The sequence below is a fragment of the Poeciliopsis prolifica genome, unplaced genomic scaffold (assembly GCF_027474105.1).
Source record: "Poeciliopsis prolifica strain line A6 unplaced genomic scaffold, Auburn_PproV2 SCAFFOLD011, whole genome shotgun sequence".
Taxonomy (NCBI): domain Eukaryota; kingdom Metazoa; phylum Chordata; class Actinopteri; order Cyprinodontiformes; family Poeciliidae; genus Poeciliopsis; species Poeciliopsis prolifica.
In genome coordinates this window covers 14,202,389-14,229,978 of record NW_026562386.1, presented here as the reverse complement: position 1 = coordinate 14,229,978, position 27,590 = coordinate 14,202,389, and the positions used below count along the sequence as shown (strand labels likewise).

Sequence of the window (27,590 nt, the reverse complement as noted above, 5' to 3'; positions counted from 1 at the left end):
AACTTTATCCTAGTTGTTTTCTGCTCGCCATCCAAACCAACAGGGTAAACTCCAGTTTATCAGTTGTGAAATCCTGAGGTTTTCGTCTGGTTCCGAGGCGGCAAGAGGCCCAGAATCCAAGAGTGAGACGGGTTTTAAATGCGCATTTATTTATAAACCTCAGCTGTTTCTTTCATCTTCCAGAAAAAGAAAGGGAAAAAAATCCACAGAGCCCTTGCATTCATGTCTGGAAATATCCTGCGCTGACCATAGTTATGCTGAATTTCAACAGCCCTTCCCTGCCGGTTTGTCGTCTTCATGTGGACGCCATGTAGCTGCTGTGTGGGTTTGTTGAGGGAGCCGCTGGTCTGAACTGTCCAGTGTGTGTTTACTGTGCCGACTATTTCAGTTTGGTGTTTTGATTAAACTCCAGGAAGTTTCAAACCTCTGGAAGTGACTAAAAATAAGCAGGGCTGGGTAGTAATTAGTTACATTTTTTTTTGAGAAAAAAAATTTATTTATAGAAGTATTTTTACTACACTATACTTTTTAATTTTACTTGAATAATTATATTATGAGGAGGCATCACTACTCTTACTAGAGTAACATTTCTGGATTCTCAAAAACAAACATGTTTTAACCAAAAATTCACAGACATACACCTGCAGTGTTGGTTCGTTTTCAGCAAAACATAGGAGTTTGTTTTAAGTCAGTGATTAAAACAAGCACATAATAATTAATATTAACTAAAAGGTTCTGGTTTCACTAGCAGATTATCTCACTTATAACAAGACATTTTCCATATTAAGTTACAAAAAAACTTTTAATCAATACTGAACACTTAAAACAAGGGCCTTCAAAGTGCGGCCTGGGGGTCATTTGTGGTCCTTGGAGAGTTACTTACTTACTGAAATCAAGCCCTATATTCTGCTGAAAAGTTACTTGTCTATTTCAAGCATACTGATGAATTTGCACTGGAAAAGAGACAAAAATACTTGTATAAAGTTCTGTTTTTGAAGTCTATTAATGATTTTTTTATGTATATTTGGTGTTTGAACTATTGAAACATGCTGTTATAGTGGGATTTTAGCTACTAGCAGGCGGTTCTGCTGAAAGCATATATGACTTTACTTACTTGTGTTGCTTCCTCCACCGGTTCCAACAGTGTTGATAGTTGTCGGCACCGAGGATGATGGGTAAAGTAGGAGATGTCCGTTCTCACAGCCCTGCTGCTGGTGCCAGCCTCCTCCGATCCCCGAGTCCCGGGAGTTCTGCCAGCCGTTGAGGCGGTCGTCGGAGCCGTAGCGCTGGTGGTGGTGGTGGTGGTGGTGCAGGTTGTACAGGTTCCCCGACGACGAAGAGTTCGTGGAAGACGAGGATCCCGACGAGGCAAGGGTGGACGGAGGCGTGGACTGGTGGTGGTGATGGTGGGGGCCGGCGGCGGGAGGCGGCCTCTCCAGGGAGTCGCCCCGTGCGGCGGCCCTCTCCTCCAGGTGGTTCAGCCAGAGGGCCAGGGCGGAGCGGTCCTCCATGGAGGTGGCTGGGTGGATGAGGGCGTAGGACAGCAGCTGGCGGGACTCCTCCAGGTGGTGGCCGTGCTCGATGGTGTGCGCCAGGATGCGCGGCAGCAGGCGCATGTACTCGCTCTTTGCCTCTGTGTTGCCCGGTTTGAGCAGAGGGAGGTGGGTGAGGACCAGAGAGATGATCCGCTCCTTAGGCTCACCTTGCCACTGACTGATCAGACCTGTGACAAACAAAGAAACAAACACTATAAGCTTCATGAAGCTAAAATACACAAGAAGTTATGTTTCAAGAAGGATTCAGTTGTGTTGGTCATATCTGTATTGAGTCAAAAATTAACAGCAATTTTTTGGGTTATTTAGCCTAACATACAAGAAACACATTTTTTAAATTTTTTACCACGTTATTTATTAATTTATAAGCGCGAGTTTCAAATTAAATCTTTAGTTAGATTTAAAATAGAAAACCCCACCATGATGTCAAAAGTATTCAGCTTGCTGTATTTATATTTAACTTCAAAACTAAATATTTCCCAAAATATTTAGGTTTAAATATTTAGCTCACTACCAAGCTATTTAGCTTATGAACTGAAACTAGCCTGCTAACTAAATATTTGGCTTAAAGCTAAATATTTAGATTTCTATCTTGATATTTAGTTTATACACTGAATATTTTTCTTGGTAACTAAATATTTAACTTGGAAGCATGTTTCAAATTAATAGCTATATTTTGGGTTATTTACCCTGCGTATTCAGTTAATATGTGATAAAGTGATGTTGGTGAAGAATAATTTAAGTTGAAGATTCCACAAACGTGAAGTGTTGAGTAGCAAGTAGCACGATATGTTTAGAGAAGCCTAGACGGGGAAAAAAGCTCCCATTTGGAGATGTGATTCATCGATGTAATTAGTAAACACCTGCACAGTTGAAAAATAGAAGACCTTACTATGATGTCAGGCCTATAGTCACCGATCCATTTAGAGGTTTCAGTAAACAGGTCCTGGCGGGCTGGGCTGAGCATAACCTGGAGGTCATGGAGCTCTATTGTTGTCTGTGAGCCGCTAGGATCCATTCCTGCCGCCTTGGGCCACAGCTATAGTTACCAGCAGGTTCAGGTCGGCAGCTTCAGTCAGCCGAACAAATAAGACGGGACATAAGAGGAAGCAGGAACACTTCACATCCTGTGGAAAGACACCAGCTGTAAGCCGGAGCTCATGGCTCTGGCCTTCATGTCCAACAGTCAGAGTTGGACCCAGACTGGGTACAATGTCTGGGTGAAGTAGTGATACTTCAACATATTGTTACTCAAGTAAAAAGCAGCCAAGAAATTATTCGAGTAAAAAACAAAAAACGCCTATTCAAGTAACAGATCAAATTATCAATCATTATTTAAAACTGTCAACATCAGATGGATCAAGAAATAAGGTTAAGTGGAAATTTTGTTATTTCAAGGACCAAAATGACAATAATTATTATAAGTAATAAAAAATAACAAAATCAGGCAAAATACATTTTTCCACATCAGTTTCTTACAATAATTTTTTTTTTAACTTTAACAAAAACAGGTTGTGTGTCTGTGTCTGGTGAAGTTTTGGTTAAAAATGTTTGTTTTTCATTCAGTGGACAGATAATACAAACATTTTACTCAAAAGTAGAAATACTTCATAATAAAATTATTTAAGTAAGAGTAAAACATACAAGTTCCACTTGCAGATAAATGCATTTTCCATGTTCAAATGTACTAAAGTAATGATCTGTTGCTGCATGTTAAACAATAAAATGTTTATTTTCTTATTTAAAAAAAGGAATTGACTTTTTTATTTAATTTTTTTTAAATATTTTAATGTATTTCTAATATTGTATGAAAATGCTTATGTTTTTAGATTTAAAAAATCTGTAGCATGTACCAATTTTATCCAATTAATTGCGTAATTGGATAACTCAAGCAAGTTATCTGATTATTCTATTGATAGCATTAATCGATAGTATAATTGATTAATTCTATCGATTGATCAATTATTCTATCAATTAATCGATGGAATAATCGATTATTGTTAGAAGTGACAATTAATTCAGTAATCAATTAATCGTGAACAGGAGTAGACAGGCTGCTGGCCATTTGCTGTAAAACAACATATTCAGAGCAGTAATTAATCAAATCTGTACAAAATATAGATATTTTGCATTTAACATAATAAAACAAACCTTTGTCTGTGAATATTATTTTTTATCAAAAACTCCTCCATGGCAGTTTTAGCTTCCACTGTTTCAAATTCGCTAAAGGAAAGCTGTGTTATTGCATTTCGGGCAATGAGATGATTATTTTCTTATTTATAAAAAGGATTTGACATTTTAATGCATTAATGGATTTTATGTGTATAGAAGAAACTTAAGTGGGTAAATTAAGAATCTATAGAATGTGAATTTTTTAAAATCTGATTAATCGTTATAATAATCAATGAATTAGTGTTAGTTTCAATGAGTAATACCAAGAATACTTTTGTTCTTCATTTGAATATTTATGCTTATAAACTCAATATCTATTCTGTGTGGAATTTTTTTCACGTCTTGGTTTGTGGTCTGAAGTGTCAAAAAAATAACAGCAACGCTCACTGGAAAAAATGGAGGAAAACTTTAGAGCTCAAGGTTAGACCCAAAAAAAGAAAAAAGAAAGCTCTCCTGTTGTAGAGGAGAGAGGCCCACATCTAGGAATGATGTAATACTGCGGACCAGGAAGCAGGAAAAGATGAGGTAGAGATAAGTAACAAAATATGGAATGGAAATAAATGGAATGAATTAAGGAGCAAGACTTGTAAAGGGATCCAGGAAGTCACTGCGCCGCGATCCAAGGGTGACGCAATCCCTCATTCCTCTGAGTGGAGCAATCCTGGGCCTATCTCAGAGCAGCAGTTGCTCCATGAATGAACCTCATGGCTAGAAAATACCCATTTGTTACAGAGAAAGTGTAAAATAGAAAAACTAACTTCAAATGTAGAGTTGCTCTGCCAGTTTTTAAAATGTCAGCTTAAATGGTGAAATGTAGCTGCCAAATGTTTCTAAATGATCAAATCTGAGCTTCACTACAATGAAAAAGGAACGTGATCCCACATAGTTTGTGTTTAAAGCAGAAATCCCATCTAAACAGGTCTGGGTTACATACCAGGGCTGAAACGATTTATTGGATTAACTGTGATTAATCGATTATTGAAATAATCAGCAACAAACGTAGTAGTCGATTAATCGCTAACTGGAGTATACAAAGTCAAAAAAGGCTATTTTCTCAATCTGCTAAAAAAAAGTAAAGAAGCCAAAATGTACAAAAATGTATATATTTTACATTAAAGATGATAAAAGTGCTGAGCTTTTCACATTTATGTTAAAAGTATTTTTAGCTGCAGATGCATCCTTTGCTACAAATGACAAAGTGTTTACTGCAGGAATGCTGTGTACTTCACGCAATACCATGTTCATTTTCTTATTTAAAAAAGGAATTAATCATCATTTTAACTTTATATAAAAGGTGGTTAAGTGAAATACCTCCAGAATGTGCCAATTTTTTATCTGATTAATCAAATAATCAGTAGAATAATCAATTACTAAATAATCATTAGCTCCAGCCCTAGTATGTAACAGATAAAGAGCTTTTAAAATGTCAGGACAAATCAGTTTTAGTATTTCTTTCCATAAAAGACTGTGGTATTTATTACAAAAAATGTAATAAAATCACATTTGTATTAACCACTGATCTCAAACCCTACATCTGGCTCAAGTTAGTATCTGAGAGACAGGATTAAAATGACCTAACAGACAATACACTGCAAAAACACAAATTTCACCAAGAGTTTATGTCTAGTTTCTAGAGAAAATATCTTAGTACACTTGAAATGAAAGAAAACTAACATATTTTTCAGCAAGATGTAGGAGCTTCTTTCATGTCAATAATTCCTTAATATAGATGAAATTGTTCTCGTCCCATTGGCATATTTATAACAAGTCAGTTTCTCAAGTCAAAAAAACTGAAAATACAACAATAAGTAAGAAGAGAATGGCTAAAAAACATAAACCTGGTTAAAAAGGTCAAAGTGGAGCAGTTCACCTCACACTGACCTTGAACCAGCTTTCATCACTCAGAGGAGTCACAGTTCAAACCTAACATGGGTTAAAGGTCAACAGCTAATAGAAACATGCGCTATGTTTTCACATATGGATCTGATTCTAATCAGTTCGGTTACAACGGCGCACAAATCTGGAGCATCACTTTAACACATTCAACAACTGCTATTAAAGGTGACCCATTATGCTTCCTTGAACGGTTTGTGGGTGAAACAGAACACATTTTACACAAAATCATTTTTAGATGAGATTTTAGTTTGCTCAGTTCAGAATGGGGTGTTTTAGGGCGTCCTGTCACTTTAAATCCAAATAAGCTGCTGATGGCCCTAGCCCGAACTCAACGTTTTCACTCACACGTGAAAATGACTACAAATATATGTATGATACAACTGTACATATTTGAAAAGCAGAACTTGAGCCTCCTGCACAATCAACAAGAAATCAGCAAGTCAACAACAAAACACTCATACACAGAAAAATTAGCCGTTTGATTGCCAAGTCATATTTGATTAGAGGGCACTGTTACCCAACAACCCGAGTTCAGCCCAGCCCTGTCATCTAGCAACCCAAGCAGAACTCCAGCACATTTGGTCAACTGCAGTAAAAATACAAAGTCTTAACAAGTATTTTTGTGTATTTTAGTGCAAATATCTTAGACAAAACTAACTCACAAGTAAAGTTTTAGCAAAAATATTGTTAAAATGTTTTATCAAATAAAACAAGCAACTTTTACTGATCAAAACATATTAGTTCAGCTGGCAGATTATTTCACTTATAACACAACATTTTCCCATGTTATAAGAGAAATAATCTCTCAGTGGAACAAGTACTATTTCCTAAAAGCACTTTAAATCACCTTATTGCTGAAAATATGCTGTATTAAAAAAGTTACCTTACCTAATTACCTTAATTTTTAAATATGTTTCAGTATTCAGGAATCAGTGGCTTAAACTTCTACTCACTGAAAAGTTACTTTAAGTCAGTGCACTTGAAATAAAGCCAAACTAAGATATTTGCACAGGAAACAAATAGTCAAAAATACTTTGCAGCGTTAAAACCAACTGACCAGCTGGGCATTGCTGGGGTTGCAAGGTAACGACACAGTGCTAGTCAAATATGACTTAACAAATATGACTTAACATCCATTCTGTGCTTTAAACTACACAGAATGGATGGTTAAAGCAGTATTACTGCTTATTTTAAACGTTACTCTAGAAGTAGAGCAACTACTTAGCCCACTCTTGGTCTGTGTCGCACACAAATCTGTCCCCCTTGGAACTTAACCTGTTTCAGTGAATTTTGCCTAGCAGGTCCCATTTAACACGAATAAAAATCACAGTTCAAGTCCAGAACTTCAGGCTCACGTCAGGTAAACAGTAGATGGTGAATCACACCAGATTCACTGAGAGGAACCGCTGAAAGAACCAGTGAAACCTCAGACAGGGAGTCATCTGTTGAGGGGCTGACACAGCAGCTCCCCGCTGGCGCAGAGTGCACGCCACCCTGGCCGACCGCTGCCCTTTGACGCCATCAGTGGCACCGAAACAAGAGCAGCGCATTCAACACAGCTCCGCCGCCCTGTGACTAATCCCTCCTCAGGTTCCCTCGGGTCGGACCCGCCACCTTATGCACCGCAAGCTGGCCGTCTGAAAGCGCAACACAAACAGAAAGCAGGCAGACAGACGGGAAAGTCGTCTGAGTCATTCCAGCCGAGTGTCCTGGTCTACGGGAGACCATGGATGGATAGATTTCACCACAAACGTTTTGTTCTGGTCTATTTTGGTGAAAATGGAGCTTGATTTACTGCTCCAACTAATTTCTAGCTCTGACTTGTGGATCATCACAAATAAAAACTAGATCTTGAATGTAAGTGGACATAGATAAAGACCTCTTTCTTAAGGCAGAACGGATGTTCTTAATATATTAGAATTTTTTTGTCTAGTTTCTACTGCAAATATTACACTTGAAATAAGAGAAAATTAACTTACAAATAGCTTCAGCAAGATATAGGAGCCTGTTTTAAGTAAATAATTTCTTAATATTAAGTAAGAAAATCTAGTTCCATTGGCAGTTTATATCACTTAACACAATGTCTGATTTATTTTTATGTATGCTGTTATTAATGAATTTATTTGTACTTTCTTTTGACATTATCCATCCATCCATAGTTTTATTTATACCTAATCATACTTTAGGTATGTTTCTGTCCTTAAAAATTTAGTTTGACTTATTAATATTTTATTTATTTAGTTTTATAGCAAAGACCAAATAAGTGCAACTTTTCGATGAGCCAAACGAGAACTACTGGGCCCCCTTTGAAAACTTTTTGGAGCTGCCCTGCTGCATCTTCCAGCAGCAACTGACAAAACGAGTGTTTTAGTTATGAGAGATTTCCTCATCTGGATGCGATTTATCGTAATCTATTTGTACTTACTAAAATCTGTCGTCCATCTTTCAGGCAGGAATCTCATTAAATAGTGGGAATCAAATTAAATCTCCAAGTAACCCGAGTCTGTTGCAAACACATTTAGCCCTGACCCGGATCCGGTCCGCTTGTCCTTTCATTTCGGACTCTGATCACGAGAAACGAGGGACAGCGGAAACAATGTGGTGGTTTGAGCTCGTTTGTTAAACATTGATGCAAACAAAAACAAACACGAATGGACAGCGAAGCGCGCGCGCGCACACACACACACACACACACACACACACACACACACCACACACACACACACACACACACACACACAGAACAAGCCAAACTGGTGGAGACACATGATTCCGCTAATGCTAAATATAGACGAGTCGACAGCGTGCAAAGCCACAACAAGGCAGACTGTGCTACAGATACAGCGGTTAGACTGGACAATGACGCAGCAACCTTATGTCAGATTCTGTGATCCACTCTCAAATATTCTCACTTGATTTGGCTTATGGGACATTCCCCCGTCACATTACATCTTATATTCATCTAAAAACCGACCTTGTATCTCTATCAACAAAGCTAACCTTTCTCATGTTGAGTCAACATCGTATTGGACACACAGGTCAGCAATAAGCACAAAAACCGAGACAATACCAACCTAATTTAAACAAGTCAGTTAGTTAAAAAGTGAGGATGCGATAGATTAACGGTTTATTTAGATTAACTAACGTCCGCTTGACCTACTTTTAGAGTTGTGGTCGCTGGTCGCCATTAGAGCGGCGAGCCGTTGTACGAGAAACGAAGATGGCGGCGGTGGTATGCCTGAAGAGAAACTGTCCAAACAGAGTCCGGCGTGGGAAGCAAAATGCTTCTTCTGCGGTTCGGTTCAGAAATACAAACCCTCGAAAAGCTCCTTAAGTTTTCTTTCTAGTCAGAAGATGTCACTATTTTATAAATAAGTCTGAGTTTAATAATGTGACAAAACCACAACTTTCTGTTTATTCAGTCAGTGACACAAAATAATGCTAAACTGTAATGATTAGCATTAGCATATGTCTTTATGGAGATATATCCTGAAAGAGAAAAAACGTTTTTTAAGAAAATGGCCGCTAATTAACTTGGATAACATGGATCCTTAATTTTGATCATGATGACTAAAAAATAGCATTAATCTCCAGTTTCTTTTGATCTCAAATTAATTAACCTGGTGGTATAATTTTGATCTCTTAGAGCCAAATAACCACCTGAGTGCTGAAACTAGATCATAATACTGTAAAAAACAAAATATTTCAAAGTATTTTTGTGTAGTTTATAGTCCAAGTATCTTGGCACACTTGAAATAAGATGAAACTGACTTAAAAGTAACTTTTCAGCTAAATATAGGAGCCTATTTTCTGTAAATAATTCTTGTATATATTCTCTTAACAGTTAAGAGAATATATACTTTTTCACCTATGTTAAAGAATTATTGACTTATAACAATCTCTTATATTTAGCTGAAAAGTTACTTTTAAGTTAGTTTTCTTATACAAAGCGTACTAGAATATTAGCATTAGAAACTTGTCAAAAATATTGGTAAGATTTTGTGTTTTTCCAGTGAATAAATTCCTTTGAGCTTTTTAGTTATGAAGCATCCCATAATACCCAGTTCATACTTGGGTGCAAAACAAGAAATAGTCTTAAAAATGTGCTGGATTACTTTCCAGACTCAAATATTTAGATTCTTTGCTGCTTTTCAACCAATTTTTTAGTATCAAGACATAACAGAAGCAACTTGGAACAGTCATTATACTACTTGGTTCCTAGAGATGAATAGGTATCACCACAAGGGGGCGCCTATTCCCTTTTTCCTTTGTTGTACTACTGTACAGAGTGAGAACTCGTCTTCCACATTCATGGTGCAGAGCGGTAAACCATGTTACTTTTCTCATGTATGAGACAATAATGACAATAATGTTAGTACCATGGAGATCTGGCTTTACATGGACGAAGTGAAATAAAGTGAAAGTGTGTAATACTCCAAACAGATCGTCCTGCTGTTATGGGTTAGAGTGGCCAACCGCCATTGCTAACTCCTTCTCCAACTTCTCACAAACTTCAACATTGATGAATATTTGAAATACAAACTAGAAAAACTTCCAGAGCAGAACCAATACTGATTTAAATTAAATTCTTAAATCATTGCGTGTAAAATCTTCAAGATAATCCCAGTCACGTTAATCAATGCATCAATAAATGCTTAGTTTTTCCAAATATTTTTCCATTTTGCCTTCCTCTTTTCTAATAAATAGCACCATAATAACAAACATTCATGGATTCAAGATGTTTTCTGGAAAGAATGAAGGAACAAATTTATGGTGGCGGGTGTTATGAGACGAGAACAAAGTTTTTGTTTTTCTTTTCTTTTTTCAGTTAATCCGAGTAGTGGCTGGGCGGCGTGAGGGAAAAGTTCCTGTTCCTGCTTTCCGACTGGATTGTCCAGCTCAGCAGTGGGGAATGTGCTGGCATACCCCAGGCTCTGCTGCTGAAGAATGGAGAGATTCCTCATGATCCAGAGCGCTGCGTCTTAATCACCAGTACACTTACTGCCTGATTCATATGTACCTTCACTGACTTTATTTTAAATCATCAGCAAACCAAGTAGGGAAAAAACAAAGAAATGGAAAACATCAAGTTAGAGAAGTCACTTTTCAACAACAACAAAGAAACATTTTAATCAATTAGTCTGATGACTCATCAATTAATCGGATGAAAGAAACTGGCAGATTTTTCATTTAACAACTTTTCTTAAACAAAGATGTCATCTTACATGTAATTTTGATGCATGTTTCTGTTTTGGCTTAATTACTGCTCTGACAGACTTTTTCTGCAATTGACCTTTTTTGAGTCTTTATACTCAAATTAATGATCGATTTTAAAAAAACGACACATTTTTCATTTAACCAATTTTTTATTGAATAGAAGTACTGTAATAGATGCAAATAAATAATTAAATTCTTTTTTTAAAATGAGAAAATAAATTTTTTCCCACTAAATTGCACTAATATAGAATTACTGTAATGAATTTGAAACAGGTGAAGCTAAAACTATTCCGCTAGAGGAGTTTTGGCTTAAACATTTTTAAAGTCAAAGATGTTCTTATCTTAAGTGCAAAATTTATGCATTTAAGATAAGTGCATAGTTTTGTCTTAGTTTGACATTGTTCTTTCTGCAAATGGCCGGTTAATGGTTAATCGGTTAAAAAAATCTAAACATTTTTATTTAACCACTTTTTTATTTATTACAAAGACTTTATTACATAGAAATAAATAATTCAATTCCCTATTTAAATAAGATAATAAACATTTTATGGTTAAAATTGCAAAAATATAGCATTTCTTTAGTGAATTTGAACCAGGTGAAGTTAAAATTACTTCACATTTATAGACAAAGATGTTCTAATTTTTAAATGCAGAATTTACGTAATTTTGTGTAGTTTTGGCTTAATTACTGCTCTCACAATGTAGTTCTATCTACAAATGATCTTTTTGAGTCTTTATACCCCAATTATTAATCGATTACTAAAATAATTGATTTCAACAATAGATTAATCACAATTAATTGACTAATCACTTCAGTTATAGTTACAAGTAATAACTGAAATTGAAGTTCTTTTTAAATTGTGTAGAGAGCTAAACTAGTAAGATTAATTTTTAAATATTTCTAGAGCAGTAAAAATGGAAGCAATATAACCAAATTTTGACAAACTACTTTTTCAAAACTGTTTCCCAAAGACATAAAATCGACTGCAACATGGCGGGATGCCCGTGTTAGAGCTCTCTTTTAGACATCACTGAGGGTCGGGCTAACACTATTGGAGGAACAGGAAAGTACTCCCTGCACAAAAGCAAACCTGAGCCTGGTATTTGCACTCTTGTGTGGCAAACTACTTGACCTCTGCAGTAACCCTGAAATTCCTGTCTATGTAGGTCTGCAGCATCTCGTCAGCAACAAGCTTTTTGTTTGGTGCAACAGAAAAGCTGGACGCCACACAGAGCATTTCACAGGCGGATTGACTGATGTTTAGTCAGAAAACGTCCAAAAACACATAACTGAAACTACAATTAATGGTAGCAGTTTTCCCATTTATAATTAATACTGAAACAATTAATCGGCTAAAAGGTAATGAATCAATTATTGAAATAATTTTCAACTAATTTTGCAACTGATTGTTAAGTGAAGTATTATGATGGTGTATTAAGGCAAAAATGCACAAAAATATATGCATTTTGCATTTAAGATAAAAAAACAACTTTGTATGTTGCAAAGTGTAGAATATACTGAAAACTACTGTTTGCACAAAACAAACTTATAATGCGACACAAAAAAAAAGCCAAGAGAGTGCCTGAATGTGTCAGAAAGGGCAGAAGAAATTAGTTTTCATTAGGTCAACAGCGATCTACGAAAATGAAGTTCCCAATGAGCAACAATAATAAACAAATGTCAACCAGCCCTCGCTTTGTTTCACACCTGTTAGATTAGCTCCCCTCCTTTTAAGTTCTGTGCAACTCTTCAGCCAACAGGACTCTTCCTCTCACCCGCTTATTTATTTATTCTGTTCAGTGTTTGAAACAGTAGCCAAAACAGCTGTCTGCTAAGTGGGAAGCACCTGCATGACAATGAGGTGTTTGTTGATGTTGAGAGTGTGTGTGTTTGTGTCTCCCTTCAGCACAGAGGAAAAGCATCATCCAGGCTCCTGTGGACACATCCTGCTCCGTCTGCTCCGATGGAGCGGAGTTCACGCCTCACTTCCTCCTTTAAACAAGTTCGCAGCCAAACCAGACGATAGCTCCGCTCTTCAATCAAATTCAACACCTTTCTTTTAAAGGTACTTTGCTCCGTTTAGCAGGTTAGGATGTGGCCTCATTACATTTCTAGGTAACGGCGCAGTGCCTGTGCAATGTGATTTAACACTTGGAGGTTTTGAAACATATCGTTTTCCACACACCAACAAACATGAACTTCTTGCCTAAAAAAAACAGATGTTTGTTTTTTTAAAACACTTGGGCTGTTCTCAGCAGCATATGAGACTCAAGTGGAATTCCAAAGATATGCACAAAATGTGAATTTTTCACCATAGGCTCCTTTCTTTTAGTCTATATGACAGAGATGGGGACACAGCGGTGCAGAGGTCTGCAGTCTACCTGCAGACGTAAGGAAAAGCGCTCCAGAGTTTGGGGAGGCTCTAAATGCAGCAGCTGGGAATGTGAGCCTCTGTTCTGCCAGAACCAGATGGGAGAAGCTCGAACCTCTATCTAAGGAAGTAGAAGCATCTTCATTTTTGGTATATTTTGTCATGTCCTAAAAGAGATCATCATATTTGCAAAAATATTTGTGAAGAAGTCCCTATATGTTTTACGTGCTAATGAAGTAAAACGGGACTCCGACAGTCCTGAACCCAAACCTAAGCTCAATCTACATCCACTTCCTGCAGCACTGGTCAGCTGGGTGGCTGCAGAGCCGTTAAACAACAACAGGTTCACTAAAGACTGGGGGAAATGAAACCAGGCAGACCGGACCGACTCACTGGCAAAACGTATGGTTCTGATTCCGGTCGGGTTGAGACAGGAGAGGCTGGTACCTGTTCTCCCCCAGTTCCTCTACACATGTACATGTAAACTGTAGCTTGTTGATACAACATTACACACCTGTGGAGCTAAATAAAGAAATGTTGCTGCTTCAAAGGTCATAATATCCCTGTCTTCTTTTTTTAACTGTTTTACAATAGAAATTCAGATTCCCATCATGTTTAATTCCTTTTTGTTGATGGCTACCCTTTACCAGGTGATTGGCAGCGCTAAGACCCGCCTCCTGGCTCTGATTGCACTGGGAGGAGCCAGAGGAGCTGGAGGAACTGACTGTAGGGATGTCCAAAGTGCGGCCTGGGGGACATTTGAGGTCCTCTTAATATTTTTGTGCGGTTTCAGAGTCTGTACACTCCAGTTAATGATTAATATATTATTTAAATTAGTTAACAGTTAATCGTTCAATAAAAAGCTTCAATAAAAAGGAAATCTTTGAATGTGGTGGTACTATAACTATGTCCATTGATGACTTCTGGGTGGAACAAATTTACACATAAAGAAGCTTTTTTCCATCTTAAATGCAAAATATATTTATTTCTGTACAGTTTTGGCTTAATTACAGCTCTCACTGTTGTTCTTTCAGCAAATTACCTTTTTTTAGACTCTGTAAACTAATTAATGGGTTATTAAATTAGTTAACGATTATTTGAATAATCGATTAATCACAATTAATTTGATTAATCATTTGTGGTATAATTGCAAGCTTCAAGTAAACAAATAATACTCTTAGAAGATTGCAGTAGATGCATCTCCATTATCCTGTTTTCTGTTTTAAACGCCCATTAGTGGACTGTCCTTTCAGTTGTAATCAATAAGTGTGTATTAGCATCAGCCTGTGCTTCTTAAGAGAAGAAGCTAAACTAAAACCTGGAGGATTTATGAGGCAGGAGTCGCCTCGTCCCTCACCAACGGCTCGTCTCTTTTACCGTCGAGCTCAAATTGTTTCACAGAAAACTCCTACATTTGCAGGTAGAGAATACCTTTGCTGTTGAAATCCGGCGTGAAAAAGATTAGCTTTCTTATGTTTGCCGAGTTGATCGTTTGGCAAAAAGTCTGTCCCCGTTCCTGGGGTTCAGTGGGAGTTCACAGAACGCGGTCAACTTCCAGAAATAAACCGTTTGCTCATGCGTGGGTGAGATGGAATAGTTTGGCTCCAGAACCAGTGACAAGAGTTTTTTTGGCTCAACCCGCCCATCTTCCATCTCTGTGAGGTTTAGACATACAAAGGCTGCGAATAAACAGCGTTTATTGGAATGTGTGGGGAAAAATCAGGGCACATTTTCTCTCAATTTAGTTTTTTCCTCCAAACTGTATTACAACAAAAATAATTTTTTGTAGTGATGACAATGTTTTCAACAGCAGACCGGGCTGTTAGAGGGAAGAACATGAGCAATCATTGCACAATTTCTCAGAATAAAGCACAAAGTACATTAAACGGATGAACCATACATTAGTGTTTCACCGCAACCATTTTACTAAATGGGTTGTAGAGTAAAACAGTAAATGCTCTCCTGTGTTTTTCAATGTCAATTTTACTCTCTTCAATGTGTTGGCTGTGTCCCATCCAAGCTGAATACGAATTAAAAGACCCAAAGATGCTGGTTTAGACGCCTCAGCAACTGATTTTTAATTTAGACAGGCAAACTGGAAATTTATGGCGAATAACTGATATCGTTCAGTTATTCGCCATATGTCTTAAAATGCTTTTAATTGCTCATTCAAACTACAAAACAACCAGAAAATATGACCAAATTTGGATAAGATTAACAAATAAATACTTTTATAAATTTAATTTAGCCTTTGAGGAAAATGTAAGCACTTTATGTTATGGAAAGATGTTTGTTCCTCCTGATACAAGACAAAATGAAATCGCTGCTCATCAATTAATTGTTAGTCGATCAACTTTAGATTAACTCATTAATTGATAACTTGTCTGAGTTTTTTGTACCATTGTTTTCAAATAAATATCCAATGTTGGTCGCAGCAGCTCGTATTGGGAAACTGGTATCCATATATGAAGGACGAGACGAGCTCCAGATGGAAACCAGTCCTCCTCGCTGTTCATCTTTTTTCCTTCCACACCCATCTCTTCCACACCACTGTGGACTCAGGAGACCTTCCCTCCACTGTGGGTGGAATCAGTTTCCTTTCCACCGAAAGCACCCCCACCTCCGTACTCTGGAAAAAACTCCTGTTTTACTCAACTCAAGACTGGGCCCACATTCCTAGACAGTATCCCCAACACTGGAACAATTGAGCGCCTCAGGCAGGAATGCGGACTTCCAGGCCAGGTTTTCATCAGGCCCGGTTTAGGCAGGGAGCGCAGCAGAACTTCACTCACTGATATGAGTCATTATACAACACAAGCCTTCCTGAGACCTTAGTCATCATGGAGAGGAATGGATTTTGTTCCACATTAGCAGATGTAGGAGAAAAGCTTGGAGCATTCGGAATAAATGTAGCTTTAATCTGGGATCAGTTCCTGGATTTTTAGCCAAAGGAATTTGACATATTTGGCATTTTTAAACGTCGGCGAACCGAATGGAAAACTGACGAGATGCGTCTGGATTACAAAAAGGTGAAACTACAAGTTTGTCACGGCTGAAGAAATCGGTGAAACTGAGCCCAATTTAAATAACTGAATAAGTAATTGAGGGTGATTGGCCTAAAAATAAATTTCAGATTTTTTAAAAACAACTGACAATTTTTCTAAAAAACAAGTAACACAAAATATTTTCTAAAAGTGGATTTTATTTCAATCGTTCCTCTTGAGAGTTGTACAAAATTATTAGCGCCAGAATAAAAGATCTATTGTTAAATCACAAGAATATAGTTATAAAATTAGCAGTAAAAAGGTGAATTTTACCAGAAGAAAATCCTAAGCAAGAAAAATGTGTTGAGAGAAAAATGCTTTGAAAATCAATTGTTTATTTTTCAATTTAAGTTCTCATAAAATTACTACTTCATCCTTCTAATACTATAACTTTCTTCTCCCATTATTTCAACTTTGTCATATCACTTTATTCTCATATTACTAAGGTTGTAATCTTGGAACATTAAGACTATTTTTGTAAAGGAAATAAAAATCTTGGCTTGTCTCTCATATTCTGTTCTGAATTCAATGTCCAAATAAGGAGAAGCTGTAGAAAACACTTCAAAAACAAGATGGCCGCCCTGGGCGTACTGACATCACTCTGGGCTATGGACTCATTAGTTGGGGAAAAAAATGCAGATTTCCTCAATAGAAATCTTCAAAACCCAAAATGTCAATGAACTGATAAAATTGATTATTGGCCCATTAAAATATGCAACATTGTCTATTTTTTGTGTTGGAGATCTCATAAAACTCCTACTTTATTCTCCTAATATCCTGATGTTATTTTATTTCAACTTTCGCAATCAAAAATGATAAAACATCTTAGTCTGGGCCTAACGTTCAGTCGTAGAGTTCAAATAAATTTGTCAAACAAGATGGCCGCCGTGAGTGTGCTGAAATCGCTCTGAACTACGGTCGCACAGTATGGCTGAAAAACCTGTTTCATATCAGTTGATATCAATAATTATTGATTGGTTTTTCATTTAAAATATCTGAAACGTTACCAAACTGGTGGCGTGACCTTTCCTGTTTTAGCCACAGCTGTCGCTCCACGCCACTGGTTTCTTTTTCTTAAGTAGTGAGGCAAAGTGACAAAACCTAAAACTGCTGCTGCACAAGTTATTCAAGTTGTTGCTAGGTAACCATGGAGTGAGTGAGTTGCTAGGTAACCATGGAGTGAGTGAGTTGCTAGGTAACCATAAAGCGAGTGAGCGAGTGAGTTAGTCGATTCCACCAACCTAGCTTAGCTTAGCTTAGCTTAGCTTAGCTTAGCTTAGCTGGTGGGAGACATTGAGCAACTAGTCTTTCCTCTCCTTACCAGAGGAAGAACTCCCAGAATGCTGAGCGGTTCCAGATCGGAGTTCAGTGAATACTCGATGTATTGAATATTGTATCAGATGCATTTATTGTCTATTGCAATAAATATTTTTGATTTATTGTCCAGACCTACCCAACGAGAAAACTGGTGAAAAACAGAAATAAAATCCTGATTTTCCAAAACCAAAAATTTTGATTTATTAATAATCAAATAATTAATTACAATCAATTGATAATCATATGGATAAAAATCAATTAATTGCTCAGTCCAGATGAATAATGATAATCCTAAAATCTCCAACCAGAATGTATCTGATGGAGTTCTGGCTCGGCCTGTTCAGCTGCGTGTACTTTTCAACTCTTGGCGGTCCGGTTTCTAGCACAAACAGCTGTGCCGGTCGAGTCAGCGCCGCAGCACTTTAAAATGATGTTAGTCATTCAGAACAGCAGGTCCACTGTCCTGCCCAGACCCCACCCTCACACTAATCCTGCATCCTGAGTGGGAATCTTCCAGAGAAAACTCTGACGGCTATTTTAAGTCTCCTCCAATATCCTCCCCTTTAAGACTAACCCTTTACTCAAATACACTGCAAAAAAGTAGATGAGGCACAAAAATATGGCTGAGCTGTAATTTGGTCATCAGAATTTGCCAAACTTTGACACAATTATATGGAGTGTTCTGAACTTTAATTGTTTTCGATTTGGGTTTCAAATTTAAGCTGCAACTAACAATTTTTAGTAATCAACCAATTGATGATTAATAATTTAAATAATTACCACATTCTGTAGATATTTTATTTAATCATTTAGCCTATTTTATGCAATACTAGAAATACATAAAAATGCAAATAAACAAAAATATTAGATACTAAACAAAAACCTAATATAAATATCTAATAAGTTATTCGGACGATTAATCATATTTTTAAAAATTGACATTCTGCTGATTTTTCATTTAAACACTTAAGATTTTTTATACAATATTAGAAATAGTAAGTAGCCTTTTAGAGTTTGTATAACGATTAATCCACTACTAAAAAATTACTTGACACATAAAGTAATCATGTCAGAGTCGTGATTTATTGCAACAGGGCTAATCAGTGAAAGAACAGCATATCTAGATTAGCCTTTTTGAGTGAATCGATTACTAAATTACTTGACATGATTGATAATTTCAGACCTGATTTACACATTTCTTGTTAAAAAAAAGTCTAAAGTCCAAGGAAATCCCAGAAATCCAAAATTAGTGGGGGTAGAGGGAAGAACAACGCAATAAATCACAACTCTGACACTATTACCTAATCATGTAATCTAATTTAGTAATCGATTAATTGTTAACCGAGTACATAACTCTAAAAAGTCTCATTACTAAAAGAATAACATATAAAGAGCAGCAATTAAGCCCAAAGTGTACAAAACCACACAGGTTTGCATTTTAAATGTGAATTTACACATTTCTTGTTAAAAGAAAGTCTAAAGTCCAAGGAAATCCCAGCAATCCAAAAATAACACTGGAGGAAAAAAATCAAAACGCAATAAATCATGACTGTGGAAGTCTGTGTGAGGCGGTGATCCCCGTTTTACTCAGGCTGCGTCTCAAGGAGCACAAAAAGTCGCATCGCTCGCTGGCTGCCAAAACAAAGCCGCCTCTGAGACGCACAGAGAAGTAGGTCACAGAGGATGCCTTTCATTTGTACAACACTTTCCGAAGAGTTTTCCACTCGCAGTCCGAAACGTCCCACTGGGAAGTTAACCCTGAGGCGGCCGGAGCGTCTTTGCTCCGATCTGCAAACCAAATCGTGACGGGCTTTATGCTCATCAGCTGGTTTTTAACACATGATGCACATCTGGAGCCACCTCTATCTGAAGAAAGCTGCAACATGTTTGCCTGATCTGCAGCATTATGAAAGAAATGAGATCCCAGAAACAAAGCAAAGTGATATATCAGCCTTGCCTCAGCCCTTAAACACTCAAACAAGCTACACAACATACCAGAGGGATCACGTAACTACACAACCTTCGCCGTCCCCCTTCCACTCGGCAGCATGTGTTTTCACGTCGACTCTGCAGCTCCACTGATTCAAATCTCACTGAGCTGAATCAGCGAAGGGAAAAGGCAACCGCAAGTTGACACAAGTGAAAGGGAAAACAGCGAGGCGAGGCCCAAAATTCACTCCGGAGGTACAGAAGTTACGGTTGTTCCACAGGAATGCGCCCTCTTTTCCAACCAGATGAGTCTCCCCGTCTTCCCTGAGCTCTGAGCAACTTTACCACTTCCAGGGTTTTTAGTGCTGCTGCAGGACACCAGCAGCTGATAGACGCTCACAGCAAAATAAACACTTAAATGGACATTTTCCACATCTTTATACTTCCATTTGGAATCTTTAAGCTGTCTTTAACGCCAACAAGCTAGCTGGCTTTCTTAATATTTAGATTTTATGTGTTTTTATGCTTCTATTTTGGTCTCAATTGCTTCTAAAAATGGCCCAAGTACTTTAAAAAACCCATCCAGCTGTTTCTTGGCAGTGAGTTAAACATTTTTTTAGTGGCTGGAAAATGAGCTGCTCCAAAAACCTCCAGATATGTCACATTCCACAGGCAATGCCATTATCTAGCAACCTCAGCTATGCCGAACCTGTTACCCAGCAGGACTCCAACACATTTGGTCAGCTGGTTTTACCACTTTTATATGTGCTGTTAACTTATCATCAAGAAACCACTTGCTTCATACTTGTTGGTTGTGCAGGGAGCTCTACTTCTGCTTTTCAAAGATTTACAATAAATAATGAGAGGGAGAAAACTGCAATCAGTGCACTCCTAAAATTGGTCTTTAGAAATGTTTCTGTTTTGAGATGGGATTTACGCCCTTGAATAAGACCAAAAATACTTGGTTAAATTTTGTGTGTTTGGAGTGAATTGTAGATTTTCTGCACCATAGCCTGTTTTTCTTGTAGTGCACAAAAAAAGGCATTTTGTTGAGGTTTCCTACTCAGTCTTAAAATCTGGAAGTAATTATCAACATTATGGTTTTCAACTAGGAATGCACTGATTGCAGTTTTCTGGCCGAATCCGAGTTTGACCAATAATAAATTGAATCAAATTGAACTGAATCAACTATATCATACAAAATTCACAGCTGAATGTTTTGTATCGCTTTCTCTAACTGTCAGAAAGATGCATGAACTCCACTCGGCTGCGAACGAAGATGGCGCAGCTCAACGAAAGCGGCGCTCAGCGGAGCCGCTACTCGTGTTTTGTTTTGTAAACAGAAATGAGCAGAACCGTCTGAGGCTGAGTGGAGTACGTACATAGTTACAGTTTACACACGTTGCACAACTGTTAGCTCTCTCCCTGCAGCAGAGTCACCTTTTATCTCAGACTGTGAGAGTTTTTCCTTTGTTTACCGAGTCGCTCTGTGAACCTGCACCAACCCCGTCATCTTTTACCAAGCTGCATGAGTAAATAAAATAAGTTCTGGTAAGCTGGTATTATAGCTATTACATAACAATAATAACCCTAATTGTTGACTGCATGACGTTTTTATGATGTAAAGCACTTTTTTACTTTCTTGTTGCTGAAATGTGCTATGCAAATAAACTGATTAAAAATAAATAAATAAATAATAATATATAAAATGTAAAAAACGCAGAAAAGGTTATATTTAGGTCTGTCACAATAAGCAATAAATCAATTAATCGCATCATAAATTGAATCATTTTACTCGTCCTTCCAAAAACTGGATGATAAAAGTTTCAATCTGGTGTTTTGGTCTCAATTAGGCTTTTTTTTAAGGTTAATTTTGTTTTACAGAGACTTCATAGTTAATTTTGTTGTTTTTATTTATTTTGTATATTTAAAAAGTTGTCCAGTTCCAGGTATTAAACGGTCTTTAGAATTGAAAGTTTATTGATCTTGGAGAATGTATTTATGTATTATTATGCCATTCTTACCACTATGTTACTCAAAAATGGTCTCAAAACAACAATATTATCATTTATTGCAATAAATTCTGAGACAATTTACCATCCAGGAAAATGTGTTACTGTGACGGGGTTAACTGTAGTAGCTGCTACAAAAGCCTAAAATATCTTTCTTTAAAGTCAAAGTGTGACTTTAACGTGTCTTACATTTAAATGATCACAATAATATCGCTCCCTTCAGTGTCTATTGGTCACAACAGTCCTGGTTAGTTTAGTCTTCTCTGTTTGGCTAGGAAGACCGGTTCGGTTGGTGAGATGTGAATGCTAATCGAACTCTGGTCCGCCTAAAAACCTTGGACTTGGTACAGTAGAAGCGAACTGTATATGAATGTATGTGAGAATGCCAAGCACTCCAAAATTAGGAAGCGGACTGCAACACAGGGCATTCTGGGTAAATACAACCAAAATATACACGCTAAGCTAGTGCTAGCAGGAGAAATGGCTCATCAAAGACAAAAGAGAAATCTGACAGCCACTTAAATCTGACACCGCCCCGTTTTTGCTTACACTTTGTGAAGACCGAAGTTGGGCTCTGCGTCTTCTTCAGAGGTTTTCCTGTAATTTACTTTAGAGATTCTTGCTGCAGCGCCCCCACAGGTGAGGAGAGGAGCAGGTTGCTCAAAGGGTTTGATTGGTTTCAGAAAACCCAGCAACTGAAAATGCAACAAATGCTGCAATTTTGCTCCTCAATCAAACTGAGTCCACTGGACTGTCAGGTGTGAAAGCAGCCTTAGATAACTTATTTACACCGGGTCGGTCCAGTTGGGATTTTTAAAATTATTTATACAATATTGGGTAGCAGAAAATTAAACTTTAACACTATAAACTATGTTTTTTTTATTGACTAATTTCCAAAATAAAGAAACACCGGTTCTCAAACACATCTGCACACCTTCAGCGTTTCATTCAGGTTTTATTTCAGACTCTTCCTGACCTCCAATGGGCACCAGACGAACCAGCGGCCGAGTAATATCAGGTGCTTTCCCCGCTGCGCTTGGATCTCTGACAGTATAAACGCAGTTTTATTTTTCCGGGAGTCACCGGGGAAAACGCCATGCCGTCAGCTTTGATGTCTGGTTTTATCAAACAATAACAGAGCAGAGAGAGGAGTGTGACCCGACAGGAGCGGCTCACCCAGATCTGATAACCCGTCCATGCGCCGCTGCAGGTGTCGCTCCATCCCAGCGGCGCTTCGCTCCATTTTTCATGAGCCCGGTCGGTTGCCAGGGTTTCTGTTACCATGGCGGTGCTGCAGTGTGATGCAACAGAAACGGAGGCACAACCCCCTCCTTGCTGCTTCCCCTGTTGCTTTGGCCCAAAACCAGGTCAGGAAGAGCTACAAGACTGTAAACTGTAAAATCTGCAGCAGCTTTTCAGCGCTTCACGTCCGGTGAGTTGATCCAAACTATATCAGCAAATCTTCATGTGTTAAAACCCAAAGATAGGTCAAAAGCAGCAGAAAACAGCAAAAACCGTAAAAGTCTGCAGCTTTAACTCACAAAGACATTAATATAGACAAACTGAGAAAGAAACGCAAACTTTTAGGTTCAATTGACAATAAATTAATTGAAAAAGTTGGCAAATTTCTCATTTAAGCCATAGAACTACATTAAAAGATGCAAATTAACAAATCCTTCCATTTTAAAATAAGAAAATAAACATTTTGTTCCCTAAAATGCAACATTCGCTTTGCAAATATTTTATCATTTTTAGCCAAGAATGCATCTGCAGGTTAACAATATTTCTAGCAACATAAAAAAACTGTGCTATGCAGTGTGAGGCTAATGATAATTTGAAATCAAAAGTCTTTAACAATTTCTTTAAAGAATTTGCAGAATTGACACTAGATGAATTTCAGGTAGAACATATTTACAGACGTTTTTCTTACAATAATACAAGTTTAGATTTTTGTACAATTTTGGCTGAATTACTCCTCTGAGTGTGTTGCTCTTTCACCAAACTGCCAATTTTTCAGTCAGTTTACTCCAGTTAATGGTTAATCAATAAATCTGGTTAATCGCTTCAGCAAGCACCTACAAACAGACTCTACAGGAAGAAATAATCTCTCTGAAATGTCTGAAAATTTCCCCTGGGACTCATTTCTACATTTGGAATCATTAGCAGCACAAACCTGAGAGGAACATAAAGCTGTGTTTCTTTCTGGAGGAGTGGCAACAAAGAAATGGTTTGTTGATAGAAAACCATAGAAGAAAAGTATCATCACTCTGAGCACACCAACCCCGAAGGTGGTGGCAGCATTATGCTGTGGGGATGATTCCCTCAGCCAGGAGCTGAGAAGCTGATCGCATTTGATTGGAAGTTAAATCACAGCAAAAACACAAATTCTTACCAACTATCTTTGTCTAGTTTCTAGTGCAAATATCTCGGTAAACTTACAAAACTAACTCACATTGAGATTGGAGCTTGTTTTAAGTAAAACATTCCTTAATATTGATGAACAAGTATTAGTTCCACTGGCCGATTATTTCATTTGTAAAATTGGAAAATGTTTTGTTACAAGTGAAATAACCTGCCAGTGGAACTAGAATATTTTTTAATCAATATTAATAAATTATTAATATTTAAATCTTGCTGAAAAGTTTTTGCAGTGTAATTACTAACCTGTAGTGTGATAACTGACATTGATGCTGTAACAAATGTGGGTCATGAAAATATTGCAGTGAACTTAAATGAAAGCAGAAGCGTGAATTTGAGTGTACTCATCTTTTTTTGTATCATGCACTGCAAAAACACAAAATATTACCAACTATTTCTGGTCTTGTACAAATGTGAGTAGACTTGAAATAAGCCAAAACTATCCTAAAAGTAACTTTTCAGCAAGATACAGCAGCTTTTTTAACAGTGTCATTCCTTAATATTGATCTTTTTAAAATTAGTTTCATTGGCAGATTGTTTCCCTTATAATTGAATCCAGATTAATTGCTTCAGCAAAAACCTACAGACAGACTCTACAGGATTTAAGAGAAACAATCTGCCAACAAACATTTATTTTTTCTTAAATATTGAGGAATTATTTATTTAATTCAGTAGAAACTAGAACTTGATCATATTTTGTGTTTTTGTCTATTAATCTGAGAAGAAGCCGTCCTACCTGGATTATTGGCCTCTCCCTCCAGGACCTGCAGCTCCGTGCATTCAGCCAGGGAGTGCTCCAGACACACCTGCAGGAATCGGGCCTGGGTCCGGCTCACCCTCTTCAGCAGTGACACCAGAGCCACTGTCTGCTCGCACTCGTTCCATCCCTTAAACCAGCTGCCCAGCACGCCCACCTGATCCCGAAACATCATGGTCTGCCGGGCGGGACGGACGAGGCGCCGCCGAATGCGGTGGGACGTCCCAGGTGGCAGATAAATCCCTGCAGGAGGGGCTTCCACACCACCTTCGATTCCCGATAATCTCCTTTGCTGAGAGAGTGAGAGACAGGAGGAGAGGAGAGGCGGATCCGGCTCTAAGCAGGCATGAGGTGATCGGATATGCTTCTGGCGGCTCGGTGGATCTCAGATGGGATTGATCGGAGACGAGTCAGCTCTTTTCCAGCTCTAGCTTTGTCGCAGCAGCATCAGTCTGTGGCAATTCCCTTCAGGGAATCCCCTGTCAGGCCTGCAGGTGGATGTCAGAGATTAGAAAAGAAGCATGTTCAACAGGGAACTGCAACCTCGTACGTCCTGAGGCAAGTCATTTACACAAGCACAAAACAACAGCTGTTCACATTCCACAGTTTTGTACTTCCATTGGGTCTCGGCTGCTTCTAAAAACGATTTTTTTGTGTTTTTGGTGTCAGGAAAACGAGCCGTTTCAAAAATCTCCCAACTGTTGAGTCAAATTCCACGAGCACTGCGCCGTTACCTAGCAACGCCAGCGGAACTCCAGCCTTGTTACCTAGCAACACCAGTGGAACTCCAGCCTTGTTACCTAGCAACGCCAGTGGAACTCCAGCCTTGTTACCTAGCAACACCAGCGGAACTCCAGCCTTGTTACCTAGCAACGCCAGCAGAACTCCAGCCTTGTTACCTAGCAACACCAGCAGAACTCCAGCCTTGTTACCTAGCAACACCAGCAGAACTCCAGCCTTGTTACCTAGCAACACCAGCAGAACTCCAGCATGTATTCACATTTCTGTACTTCCACTCGGGTCGCAACCACTTTACTTTTTTGTTGTTTCAAAAACTTTCTACTTGTTAAATTACATTCCACAGGCACTGCCCCATTACCCAGCAACCCAAGCAGAACAAATGCCAGCATGTATTCACATTTTTTTGTGTTTTCATTTGGATATCAGCTGCTTCTAAAAACAAACCAAGGCAAAAAAAAAAAAAAAGAAAAAAGTTTTGTGGCAACAAGTTAATGTTTTTCGGTGTCTGGAAAACGATCAGTTTCAAAAACTTCTCAGATTAAGTCACATTCCAACAAGCAACCCAAGCAGCTCCAGCATGTATGCACTGCTGGAAGAGACAAGAGTTTCATTGATGACTGAAACCACTTGCTTCATTCTTGTTGATTGTGCAGGAGGCTCTCCTGATACTTTTCAAGCATGTACAGTTGTATAATTGCGCATCTTTTTGCAACTATTTTCACATGCAAATGTTAAATTTGAGTGGGAGGAGGAGGGGCATGGCCAGCAGCAACTTATTTGGATTTAAAATGAGAAGACATTCGGAAAGAGGACAGACAGAAGTCTCATTATGTAAGAATTATTTTATGCAAAAAAAATAAATAAATGTTCCGTACATGTTGTAACCCATATTCTAAACGATTCAAACACAATAACTCACCTCTAAATACAGAAAGTGCCACCAGAAATCGCTTTTACACCCTTTTTCTGGCGCCCCCTATACACGGCGCCCCTGTGAGTTGGTAACGTGGGATTTGCGCCTGTACTCTCTGTGTGTCACTTTCTACTTCTTTCATTCAGACATGTCTCCAGCCTGATCCCACTGTGTCCCTGTTGCTGCTGCAGTGGGACAATTTAAATGTATTTATTTAACTGAAAGAAGCCAGACTCTAAAAACTTCACCGAGCATTTATAGCTGTCGCCTGTGCAGCAAAGGGCTTGTGGCATTCACCGCCGGGACAAAAATAACGGCAAAAAAAAAAGAAAGACAAGAAAAATGTTGCTGGTATCCACCCATTCCTAAAAATACAGCTGCCGGTGATCCTGGCGCTGAATTTTACCGACGGCTTCCTGACATTATTTCAATGATAGGTTGGCCTTCCACGGGAGAAGGGAGCTCTGTGTGCGTGGAAGATCCGGATCCACAGAGGAAAGCTGAGGAGTAAAATGTGGGAGCAGATCTGCTGTCTAAAACTGTCACTGTGCTTCATCAGCACCCAGCCTGCTGCGGATCCGACTGACTGCGTCCCAGAAAAACAACAATATCCTCCCTATAGTGGGTCAATAACTTTAAAGTTACACACACAAAGATGCAACTACCTGAGAAGCGGGGATATAAGATGAGAAGGAGACGCTTCACAGGTTTAGTTTGAATTTTTAGATTATTATTTTTCCTACCTTGTGGCGCGGTTTGCATCGTCGGATTCCCCCGCAGGAGGAAACGCAGGCTCGGCTTGTTCTCAGTAATAAGCGGGGCAGCGGCGCCCTTTCACTCCGGCTCTGCGGGTTTTGCCATCTTGCCTAACTTTTCCCTCTGAGTCCGTCCAGCAGACGGGCTGCGCTGCTCTAAAGCGCTTTCTGCAAAGACCAGCGGGGCGCAGCAGACACGTTCCGCTGCCTGGGTGTCAAAATAAAGCTTCATTTTGAAGGATCACAATTCAACTCATTTGAAATGTGCTCATTTATTTGACAGGGGCAACACAGATTATGTAGCATTTCTGCAGAATGAGCCAAAAGGCTTTTTTCCTTCTGCTGATTTTAGATTATGCAAATTAATAATTAAATGCAATTTGTACAAACAGCAAATACAAAACAAAGGAAACCACAACACAGTTATTATGAAATCAAGTTAAATAAATTTAGTTTAACATGAAGCATTTTTAACTTAAGTTAAATCAAATGGT

The 27,590-nt window shown here is 38.3% G+C and overlaps 1 protein-coding gene across 1 annotated transcript in view; it reads right to left on the bottom strand.

Moving 5' to 3' along the window:
* The window catches only part of LOC129364126 (protein Smaug homolog 1-like), a 49,404-nt gene extending 22,163 nt beyond the window's left edge, over positions 1–27,241 (bottom strand). Inside the window, 3 exon segments of the mRNA XM_055036575.1 lie at positions 1,115–1,723; positions 24,667–25,175; positions 27,085–27,241. Coding sequence (XP_054892550.1) covers positions 1,115–1,723; positions 24,667–24,862 — 805 coding nt within the window. The 5' untranslated portion in view covers positions 24,863–25,175; positions 27,085–27,241.
* Between the last annotated feature and the right edge of the window lie 349 nt (positions 27,242–27,590).